Source organism: Malaya genurostris, chromosome 2, assembly GCF_030247185.1.
Source record: "Malaya genurostris strain Urasoe2022 chromosome 2, Malgen_1.1, whole genome shotgun sequence".
Taxonomy (NCBI): domain Eukaryota; kingdom Metazoa; phylum Arthropoda; class Insecta; order Diptera; family Culicidae; genus Malaya; species Malaya genurostris.
Genome location: NC_080571.1, coordinates 327,717,220 through 327,729,954, shown reverse-complemented (window position 1 = coordinate 327,729,954; position 12,735 = coordinate 327,717,220). Strand labels below are relative to the sequence as shown.

Here is a 12,735-nt window from a genome sequence, read left to right as displayed (position 1 = left end):
CAACTTGAACGTATATAGCAAAAACATTGAAGTTTTTCAGTAGTACACTATTGAAAAACCTGTCTGATTTGATCCATTTCAGCACCAGCGTTCTGAGGAAAAGAACAAAATATGTGCTTCTCCAGCGATAAAAAAGCTGATTTAGCCACTTTTGATGTGGAACACATCTTTATTATTTTCTATATAGGGGCGCAAATCAGAAACTCAAGGAAGCATACACTTAGAAATGCGGTCAGGTTTCAAACACTTACAGCTCAGTATATTTTGTATCAATTAATTATATTAATACATCATTTCATTGGAAATATTTCTACGACTCGATTTGAATGTATCAAGCCACGTATTTTCAATTATGTATGATTGAAATTTTGATTAGTAGGGAGCAGTGTCCGATTTTGTCTTCTAAAAATCTCCGGCATATCGGATTTCCCTGCCATAGACGACGATTTTGAAGGAGTAAGCGATATATCAAAGGGAAAGCATCGCTCTGATTGGTCAATCGATGCAAAAGCGAAGCTGTTGGAAGCACGCGAATCTATAAATAGAAGCGAAATTATAGCTAACGTTTCAGTCCTACGCTTAGCATGCTAGAGATAGGTTGTTGCTAAACAGCAAGACAAAAAGTGCCATAAAACGATTTGAAGCTTTAATTGGTATGATCTGATCTTGTGTCATGCAAGCTCGGATGAAATTCCATGGTATGTCGTTTCGCCTGAGAAATACCCAGGGTAAATTTTGAGTGCTTAAGGTAAATTTCTAATTTATATAAGATGAGAGTTTATCGCTTTAACCGAAATCGCAAAATGTTGGAGAAACTTAATGCTATAAAAAAACTGCTTGCATACAAAACATGAATGCAAGCTTGGCGAAGGGAAGCTTAAATACTAAAGTCGTATCGCAAGTATGTACAAAGATATAATTTCATACATTTGGGATATTGGAGTAATTTTGTCGACTATAAAATAAAAACTGTTCGGTGTTGGTTCTTAATCAAGATCAAGATCAAGATGCAGATTCTCGTACAATTGATGATTCAAAAGTGTGACGATTGATTGAACTGTTTGATTGTAGATCATTAGAAATTTTGGTTGCTTTGTTCCACATCTATGGCTCGAACAACCCCGTGGGGCTGATCCTTATAGTTTTTCTATCATTTTGTGAACAACGGTTACAGAAGGAAGACACACACGAGAGTAACATCGGGCCGGCCACACAACGAAACCACACCAGAAGCCTGCCAGCTGAAGTCATCAGTGTACACGCAAAGAACCATCTCAGATCTAAATGCAGATCCTGTTGGTCGTGACAATTCAAACAACTTTTCAGTGCTACACATAAAGAATTAGTGGAATTTTCTCTTTCGTACCAAAAGCATCAGATTTATCAAAATGGAAGTAGACAAAGTTTGTACCGTCACTAACACATTCGATTACGTCTCAGGCAATGCACGCCTTCATAATAGGTTCTTTCCAGAGCCACCATTATTTTATTATAAAGAACTATTCTGGTTATTTCATAATATTTGTGTTTCAGAATGTTTAATGTAACTTATCTAAACTTTAGTTTAGGTGTATCGTTTCAAATTATAGTAGCGAAAAAGGGGAATACTTACATAATTTATACAATTGATCAACTTATTGATATTCGGAAGTGTTAAGGAACATGCCAGTTGTTTTCGTACTCACGACATCCAGTTATGTCTCTGACACTACCCATCTGCCTTTTTGCCTTTCTCTATAGAAAGGTATTAGAATTGCTGGAAAAACCGACTTTCGAACGGAACATCGGAGACCCATAGTGTTATATACCATTCGACTCAGTTTTTTTTTTCGATTTCGGAAATTTCATGTACCCGACAAAACACGTTGATTTTTATCGCCAAAATTTTGGGATCACCTCTATTTACTTTAAGCTCTGCTCAAAAGTTTAAGCACCTCGAAAAAATCCCTCATGCAAAATTTGAGCTAAATCGGACATGGGTAAGGGGTGCTGCCCAGCGGTTGAAGTTTGAAAATTTTCGATCTTGAAAAAGTACCATAGGGGAGAGTACATGAAATTTCCAAAATCGACTTTTTTTTTCGATGCCGAAACTCTTAAAACTGCATGAAACATCTAAATTTAGTGTCATCTCCAAAAAAATTTTTTTTTTGATAAAATCAACTTTCTGGGACTTTGGGACTTTTGATATTTTGTCTAATTCCCAAAAAGTCGATTTTTTCAAAAAAAATTTTTTCGAGATGACACTAAATCTCGGCGTTTCATGCAATTCTAAGCCTTTTTGGCATCAAATTTTTTTTTCGATTTCGAAAATTTCATGTACTCTCCCCTATGGTGATTTTTCAAGATATATGAAAATTCCACTAAGTGGACTGAGAAGGGTTTTTTTAGATTAGCATCACTGTTCTCATACAAATAGGAATCGCAAATGTCAAGCACTAGTTTGAAAAAATGATGCTGACTGTGTGACATAAACACTAAAGCATGCTTTTGTGAACTACTCGAATCAATCTGAATCAATTGGTGTCAAAATTAGTATCCGACATTATTTAATAAAAGTATGAAATATATTTTCATGAGACTGTTACGAAAGAAGAGAAAGGCATTATCACACCACTAGGTGGATTAAGAAGGGTTTTTATTTCTATGAATCAAATTTATAGTTTATAACGTTTTATTCTGTGTAATTTAAATAGTACAGAGTAATTAGCCAGCTGGAATTAAAACAGTCTTTCGTCACTATGAGCAGTGTTTGGAATGTGGGAAAAATATTGTTGTTCATATTGACCACCCTACGTGCATCGAAAGTATTGCAGTCATTATTTATCGGTTGCAGATCTATTCAGTGGAAATTTTATTATGGCTGAAAATATAATAATTAAATCTTGCACGAATCACTTCGGTGTCAAACTGAAGCGTAGAGGATCATCGCATATAAATATCATCGGATACTCTTCTCTCTTTCTATTATATTTTTAGTGATATTTCTGTGGGCAAAAATTCATCATTAAGGTTCGGTAACACATAAAATCAATTGTGAACTTTGAGGTTCTGAGTTTTGTTGATGCTTGTTCCATGAATGAGAATCTCGGAAGTGATTTTTCAGTCACTTTTTAGTTTTTTTTAGAAAACCTCTTGAGCTGATTTTCTCACGAGTGATACTGAAATGCACTTTTTCTGATCATGATATTCCCAACACTGCAAGAAAGGCAGCGAATGTTTAGAGAAAACCTTTTATTGGAGTCATGGTCAGAATAATCAGTTTGGCAGATATCACCGACTTATTTCTTTCCTTCGATATTCTCCATTGGAAGTTTCGTAATTAATAAAATGAGCCGGTTTTGCTTAAGGGGCGGGTAGGATCTATCACTTTTGAAAAATCATTTTTTATTTTCTTTATATTTTCTTATAGTAAAACATTTGAAGAATCGAGAAAAATCTATCAGAAACGTTGGGGTCTAGAAAAACTTCTACTCTAACTATGCTGCGTTCATTTGTTCATTTCTGATTAGTCTGCGCTGAGATACAGTGGACATCGCAAATCATGATTTTCAAGAAGCGTTCTCAAAAATACCTCTTCACCAACTTATTTCTCAATATTTTTCCACAAAAAAATTACAAAATGTTGCAAACATTTAAATTTATTTTGTTGAACGATAATTCTGGAAAAAAAATCGCAAAAAATTATGATTTTTTTCATCGTTTAGACCCTAGCCTCAACCTTCCCCCCTCCCCTTAATGTCGAAGAAATTAAATAACTCGGAACTTGTTCAGATCAACGAATCGTTCGCAATGAATTGTTTACGATATGTATTGTCATCCATTGGACAATTTAAACAAACGAATCTGCGAACGATAGAAAACGCGTGTCAGTTTTATTCGCATTAAAGTCAGTATGTCTTTCAAACAAATCACACGCATGCTTTTACGAAAGAAAAAAAATAGAGTAAATAAGAAAATCTGATTCATGACAACATAAACAACTAAAATGACAACTCAATTAAATGCTACAAAGCTCACGATTTTGGGTGCCGTAAAACAGATCGACAAATTAGCGAGAACAGGTTAATACTCGAATTTTGACATAATGTCAAAATATATAAGTGTATTCATACGGCCAAGACAAAATGTTTCCTAAGCCGGCATGCGGTATAATCTCTTTTGATGACATTAAAACGTTGATTGTACTAATGCAACAGCACAAACATATTACGCAAATCGCGATCGTGCATACATTAACTTCATACCGATCAACCGATAAATCGACCACCCTTCAATCACCATCAGTTATCGCAAGGAAGTTCCGTAACATCTCGGAGCCAAGAACTGGATCAGATGCGGAGTGTCTGCTCGACAAAACCAGTCCTGGCTCGATCGGACCTCGGCCCGGTCGCCCATCCACAACTTTCGATTTCAACGGACGCAGCGCAGCGCAGCACAGCGCGCGAATTCCGACGGGCGAGCAAAAACACATCACATTGGCGTGGTACTGGTCAACTGACACACATCCATTTTTGTTTTTCCAGCAGCCACACTACGGTTGCTTCGAATCTCCTGTCCTGTGTTGTCGGAGTGCCGCCTGTCTTCGGTGTTTTGCTCCTTGCTGGCCGAGCGAGGTGTGGTGAGGTCCAACCACTTCATCAATCTATTTTCATAAACATCATTATCGCGTTGGAGACCCCGCCCCGTACCGTCTATTGACCACAATTTAGTAGCAGCTAGAGCGAATTGATCTCGGTTGTGGGCCATCGAAGCACATTAAATATTGCATAAAAAACGAGAGCACCACCACGGCGAAGCTGCACACACGGGGAGATATTGCATAATCCGGTCACTCTGCGGCCACCGCGGCCGCGCGCATCTGTGTTGCCGGTGGTGACGGAGCGTAAGGAGCCTAAGGAGCGGTCCGAGGGAAAACAAGTTGTGGTTAGAGAAGGTATTCTCTCTTTCGGTCTAGCAATAATTACTACCCTTTTCGAAGCGGTTGAAGAGCTAATGCGTGCGTGGATGTTGTCGTTCGAAACTGGAGCAAAACAAGATATGGAAGACGCCTTGTCCTGGCAAAGATGCTTGCCGGTTGAAAGTGAAACTTGTTTGCGTCTGTCGGCTACCAAGAATTTCTAATGTCTCAAATCAAAATCAACTGATTATGGTGTATCATAACATCTGAAAGAAGCAATTTACCAAAGGCAATCTACTTCTTCGCATTGGGATCCAACTCCCGCGACGCCATATTATATTATCTCCTGGGTAGTTACTGAAGTGTAGCGATCTCTGCGGCCACCTAGAGGATTAATTGATAATTCACACCATTCACCACGCGTGACAGGTTGACGTCGAATCACACGCACGCATTTTCAAGCTGTTTGATGATTGGTACATTTGTATCAACCACGCTAGTTGATTTATTAAAACCCTACTGCGTATGCGGAATGATACATCAAATCAAACCAAAAACGAGAGCTTTCTTGCTTTGCTTAGAAATAGTGGCGGCGGCGGCAGCGATTTTGCCCCGTGCGCTGTTTATTAGGCCTTTTATGAATTGAAGCTCTCCTAATGAGCTGCTGCCACTGTTGCTGCCGCCGTAGGCTACAGCTTTGCCAAGTCGAGACTCGCGGGTTGACCGGAATATGGGGAAAATAAATGCGACCGGGGTGTTTGCCTAATAGGACGAGTGTAATTAGATGTTGGAATGTGATTTTTTCACTCAATCGCTTGTTTTCGGTAACAATTTTATTCCATCAGAAAACTGAACAGATCTAGAACATTTAGCTTACAGTGCTTTCGGTACTTTCTACAGTTGCCTTCGAGACCCAATATTTCCGCCTTGTGGAACTCTGCTGGGAGATGTTCATCTTCCGATGTGGATGGACTGGAATTTAGAAAAAAAACATTATTCATTTGAAATTTTAAACTTGGAAGTAAGTCGAACTAAACCTGAGAATGATATGAATCAAATCACCGATAACGCCATTGTTATCAACCATCGGAATCTCGGCCGCTTCGCATATCGTTCGCAGGAGACATTTTTTCCCATTAAGACCGTTCCTAAAAACACAATATTTCATCAGCAAAAACCAAAACAAAACAAAAACATTATCCTCGCACACACTTTTTAAGTTGTTCTTCAATCGCGTGGTAAATCTTCTTACGGGTTATAAACTTCTTGGGGTATCGATCAAACAAATCTCGTGGTGATCTTCGTTGCATCTGGGCCAGAGTGCTGGTATCGAGTTGTACATCCTCGCTGGTGGTGATTTCGGTAGCATCTTCGACTTCTGGGTTTCCTTTTAAGGCACGGTTTATTTTTAGCACAGGCGATTCCAGGGGCGGTGCTATGCCTCGAATCTATGGCGTAAAGTTACATTGTTATACATATTCAAGCATATCTTATGATAAAAAATAGAACCGGAATTTTATTTAAAAAACGCAAAATTTCAATTTTTAATAAATTTATTTATTATCGCCTTCAAAGTACTCCTCCTGCGGCAATACACGCATGCGAACGCTTGATCCAATTTTCCATACAAGTTTTATAGGCCGCCGAAGGTATGGCCTTTAGTTCACGCAGCGAATTCTCTTTTATGGTCTCTATGGTCTCAAAACGCGTTCCCCGCAATGGCAATTTGAGTCTGGGGAAGAGGAAAAAATCACACGGGGCCATATCTGGAGAGTACGGTGCTTGGTTGATGATATTGGTTGAGTTTTTGGCCAAAAACTGCGACACAACCAACGCTGTGTGAGCCGGCGCATTGAATGAAATTCAGCTTTTTTTGGCACCAGCCGAGAAGCGACGCGTTTCAAACCCAAAACATCAGTTAAAATGTGTTCGGCTGATCCATAAGAGATGCCCAACAACACAGCAATCTCTCTAATCGGTACAGAACGATTTTGCAACACGATATGCATCGCCGATTCAATGTTTTCTTCAGTAACAGATGTTGTTGGGCGGTCAGGGATATCATCATGATCCAAGCTTATACGACCACCTTTGAAGCGTTTATACCACTCGTATGCCTGTGTTTTTCCTAGACACGATTCACCAAAGGCCTTTTCTAACATTTTCAACGTTTCGGAACGCTTAAATCCATTTGCAACACAAAATTTGATGCACGCACGTTGTTCTAAATTTTCATTTATTATAAAAATCGCCACACGAAAATTTTTCAACTTCTTTGTATAGACGCCAAATAAAAATTAATCGTACGATATGCGTCAAAATTTGACAGAATGTGTATAAAAGTGTTGCTAACGTTGAGAGAATAAAAGTTTACCGATTGGACAAACGCGGGAATTTTAAAATGAAATTCCGGTTCTTTTTTCATCATAAGGTATCTTCATACAAGTTTGCTTTCTAGTTAACAATCTTCATACAGAGAAAGTTGATTTTACCATTGTTTCGGGTCATGATTTATAACATTTTATTTGTTTGAACATGAAGTCATCATCAACTAAGTTCATTTTATTATCAATACCCAACGAACAAGTTTCGAAAAAAACAGTAGAATGAAATTACAAAAATGATATTGTCAAAACTAGAATATTTTTGGGGCAAAGTCCGGACTTGAACGTTTACGTGATTCCGAACAATCGGTTTGTTATCCCAGGTATTTTAGCCTTTCTAATATAGAAAGGCTATACAATCACTACAAAAAATGTCGTCGAATGTCGTATACCATTCGATTCAGCTCGATGAACAGAGCAAATGTATGTGTGTGTGTGTGTGTGTGTGTGTGTGTGTGTGTGTGTGTGTGTGTGTGTGTGTGTGTGTGTGTGTGTGTGTGTGTGTGTGTGTGTGTGTGTGTGTGTGTGTGTGTTGACTGTGTGTGTGTGTGTCTGTGTGTGTCTGTGTCTCTGTGTGTGTGTATATGTGTGTGTCTGTGTGTGTGTGTGTGTGTATGTGTGTGTGTGTGTGTGTGTGTGTGTGTGTGTGTGTGTGTGTGTGTGTGTGTGTGTGTGTGTGTGTGTGTGTGTGTGTGTGTGTGTGTGTGTGTGTGTGTGTGTGTGTGTGTGTGTGTGTGTGTGTGTGTGTGTGTGTGTGTGGAAATAATGTCACTCACTTTTCTAGGAGATGGAAGTTCTTAAGATGTTGTAAGAATATCCCAATATTCATTCGGATCAAACCCCTCGTTTCGGAGATATTGTGCTCAGTATGAAAAGGTCAATTTCAGGAATATTTTGTTCATAAGCTACCTTTTTATATTGGCTAGTGATTTTCTCTAGTTTGCAGATCATGTTACTCTGTAACCAAATAAACCATTGATAGTCCCATAAATGATTTGCTGAATTTTATCCAAGTCCGACTACCGGTATATCGTATATCAAATCGTCATAGAGAACCGTAAATACGTTTGTAGTTTATGTTAGTGTATGGTTGACTGAACCGAATGTCACTATGCCGATATCCAGCTTTTGGTTCCGGAAGTACCGATAATAAAAATCAAATATTATAAAATGGAGCTCACTTCACTTTCTCACATATGATTCAATAGATTTTCACTAATTTAAATTCAAATGTAATGTATAAATATAGTAGTATTAGGAAACAGAAATCTTCAAAACTATTTTCTGAACTTCTCAAATTGTAGTATTTCGGGGAATTTCTGCTGTAATACACTGAAGTCTTTTTTTATGCGAATTTACGTACCGTATAAAAAAACCGCATAAAAAAACCGCATGACTCTGAAACTTCGCAAAAAAAACCGCATAATTTTGAAACTTCGTATAAAAAAACCGCAGAAGGGAAACCGCATAACTCTGAAAATTCGTATAAAAGAACCGCATATATCTGAATGTTCGCATAAAAAAGTCGCATAAAAAAGACCTCAGTGTATACAGGAGAAAATGAAAATGAGAAAGGCATCATTATACCACTAGGTGGATTAAAACAGGTTTTCTTTGAATTAACAGGGTGATTCAATTGACAGAACAGAGATTGTTTCAAGACTCAGACCCATACAAATTTTAGAAAGTAGCAACACAAAGGTTAGTAAACTAGAATTGCCTTTCGTCGATTTTATGCAGGTTTGTATATGGTTTAGTGTGACAAACAATTATTTGTGAACAGATGAAGGGACTAATTGTGCTGAAGATTGATCTTGAATAGAGGCGACTGATTTTATATGTGTTTATCGTTGTAATTTGAAATCTGTGAGAAATATAAAATTGATGCCAAAGGAAAAGTTGAAAGAAATCTTTGAGCATTCTAAAAATACGCACCGAAAAAAAAGTTGAATACTTATTTGATAATTCTAGAAATTATATTTAAAATTGAAAAAAAACGAAGCGTTTTTCTAACAACAGTATATTTGCTCGAGCTGAGCTTTCTTCTAGAAGTATCGAACTACAAAAATATTTCGATATTGAACTCAAAAGTCTCAGCTTTTTGATGAGTTGCAAATATTTTTTTCTTCTTTTGTACCAACAGATTTTGTATAATTCATTTAGAACTTTCTGTATGTTCCCAATCACATTTCAAATAAAAGCTTGAAATAAAATATTTGGAATTGATTTTGAACATCATCAGGAATTCATTTTGATATTAATTTTAAGGCTTCTGAGAGAGCATGAATGCCTGATCGTCTAGCAAATTTTGAATTAGACAGTAGTAGCTACGGTTTGAAAAAAGTGCATGCCAAAATATATTCGCCCTCTTCAAAAAATCAGTCTTGATTAAAATTGGGTTCGAAGAGAGGTGAGGGTAAATCAAATGATTTACCATACTGGAGACGTATGCAAAGTTCAATTTTAATTGGAGTATGCGTACTTAGTCTGATGACTTGTTACTCATTTATGGATAGGTTCTCTAGTTTATTAGATATGTTTTATTTTGCAAGATTTCGTTTTTTTTTTAATATTATTCAGCCGTCTTATTTTCATTCGTTGGGTATTATTTGACGGAATTATTTTCAATGAAATAAAATATAGGTTTGTTAATAATGTAATAACTGCGGCCAACTTTGATTTTTTTTATAATCCCAATCCCAATCCCAATCCCAATCCCAATCCCAATCCCAATTCACAATTTGGCACACTTTACCCTGTAATTCCGGACCCGGAAGTCAAATTTGAATAAAATTCCGTAGCAACATATGAAACTGTATGACCCTTTATTTAAGCCAAGGCTTGTGGAAATCGGGATAATTCTTGTTAAATCGATGTGAGCTCCATTTTACTTCTGAAAACGAAATCTGGTGTAGGCAAAACCATTTCATTTGACTTTCAGCTAACAAGATTTACACGTAGTTTTAAGCAAAGCTAAGGTTCTAAACTTTCAATAGTTCTCATCTCATAACTAACTAGTAGTCGGATCTAAAAATTTCATAGCAACCAATGGATTTATACAATCCTTCATTAGACTTTAAGTTTGTAAAAATCAGTCCAACCATCTCCAGAAAACGGTGTCCCATTTTGAAGTTCAATTCCGAATTGCTGGTAGATTTGACAAAGAATGGGTTTGTTCGCCCTTCAACTAACTACAAACAATCTGCAAATCAGAAATTAATAATAAATTTCAAAAAGCTTCTTCTGTTTATTTTGCACTTACTACCCTGTTACTCCGGAACTGGAAGGCGAATCTAAACCAAATTCTGAATTTTTCTGTAAGATCTTTTCTTTTAAAGTATGTGAAAATCTGTTCAATCATCTTCGAGAAAAATCAGTGTATTTTCGTATGTCATTCCGGAGCTGAAAGTCGGATCCGGATAAAACTCAGACACTTTGTATGGAACCACAGCACTTCTCATTTTATTTTAAGTCATCTTGATTAGAAGATAATTTTTAATTCATTTTTATTATGCTCTTGTCTCCGACTAGAAAAAGAACTTAAACTGTCATTCGTGAGGTTGAATTAAGTGCTGAAATAGCTGAATTAAAAGAAATTACCATAAATTTGTCACTTGCATGAGCAGAGTAATATATTAAATGTAAAATATAGAGACTAAACTTAAATTCTATTTGAATTATCTTTGAGGAAATATAATTGACGGTTTCGTAGAATTTCTTAAACCCGTACCCGTTAAAGATAAACAAAATCGTCACCCGTATCCGATTCGAATCCGACAAAAATATTTTTTCTGAAACCGAACCCTACACAGAACGAAAAGATGAAACTTTCACGATATGTAAACCAATAGTACTATTAAACAGACATCAGTTGAAACGAAAATCTGATTTAAAACCATGATTGATGTAAAATTACATTGAAATGCATTTACTTTTTCATAGAACAAGCCTGTATATTTACAAATCGCTTAGTTTTGTAATGTAACTTTCCATTCAATTACCTGCTCCAAATATGTGCATGAAAATAAATGTAAATTCACAAAATATTTTTATCTGTGCACAAATACCCGTCGAATTTGGGTTTGGGTTGAGTTTCGGATGCAAATACCCGAAACCTGTATACTGACATTATGAATGACATTATGAAATAAATGATGAATAACTATTTTACTAAGTGTTTACATTTTATAATCTAAAATTTTGATTAATATTTCAAAAAAAACGTGTTCTTATTGAATTTTCACTAAATTCACTATAAATTTCTAAAAAATTCTATAGAAATTATCAAAATTTTCTAACAATTTATTAAGTACGTTGGTCTTATACCTACGTAAGTTATATTATCTCTAAATTGCGGAATAATAGCAAAACAAGTTATTATACCAATTTGAAGCGTTAGTTTGCCATTTCAATAAGAAAAGAATGCCCAAATAAGCAGTGATAGTAAAGTGAGCTTTTACTATGATATTAGTTTGATATCGCTTTTTATTCAGGATCTTTCATATTTTGCGATCTCAGCAAATTGATTTGAATAGTATATGACACTCAGCTCCCAGGGCCTAAATTTCAAAGTCGGTTAGCACAGTGATCATATATCGTATATGAAAAAGACAGATATCGAACCGTGCAGATAAATCTCAGAACTATAACAGAAACATCGCAAACATTCCAATACAAAAGCAGTATATCAGCTACTCACATAATTGAAGAATCCCTCGGTGAAAATGTTCGATTGCGTTGGATTGTTATAGTTGATTTCAAAATTGTACGACACAAAAATGTTCCGATCCGGTACACCCAACGGTACTGCAATGGCAGCAATAAGCTGAAAACAGATATGAGCACATACGCGGCAAATTAATACGACTTCCGGAAATAGTGCCACCACCGTAGAAACTCACTCCCTGGGCAGCATTGTACGGGAAAAATAGCGATCGTTTGTCTCGATTTTTCGCCCCATCATTTAAATCACCCGGATGAGTTCCAGTCTGATTCCGCACACCGAAATTGGCACCGGCACCGCACACAAAACTAATGATTGTGATTATCCCAATGGCACAAGTACAGTCGGTTGATGGTTTCATCTTCGGGTTCCAGGCCAAAATACTGATTGAGAGACAACGACGATCACAGCTCTTAACTGAAACTGAAACAAAACGGTCTCCGGTGCTGACTCGAACGTGGTCGAGCCGATCGGAACTAACGGAACCGTCGATTTACTCCAATTGGAGTGATTTTCGGCACCACAGTGACACAGATGATAATCAGTTAGACGCGAGAATGATGTGTGAGAAACACCGCCGGTGATGTTGGTCCAAACTTATCTTCTGCCGACCGGTTCGTGTTTATTCTTCCTGGTACGGATGGGTGAAGTTTTTCGAACGGCAGTGGGCTAGAATTAGGTCAAAGCGTAATAGAAATGTGAGGAGGAATAAGTAACAAGTGGGTTATGAA

The 12,735-nt window shown here is 36.9% G+C and overlaps 1 protein-coding gene across 1 annotated transcript; it reads right to left on the bottom strand.

The window, feature by feature from the left end:
• Positions 1-5,730: 5,730 nt before the first annotated feature.
• Positions 5,731-12,365, bottom strand: LOC131429338 (uncharacterized). The gene is made up of 5 exons (XM_058593411.1): positions 12,183-12,365; positions 11,981-12,106; positions 6,110-6,345; positions 5,935-6,045; positions 5,731-5,869 (listed from the first exon to the last, which is right to left on the bottom strand). The coding sequence occupies exons 1-5, from the start codon at positions 12,363-12,365 to the stop codon at positions 5,731-5,733; spliced, it is 795 nt and encodes a 264-aa protein (XP_058449394.1).
• Positions 12,366-12,735: the final 370 nt, after the last annotated feature.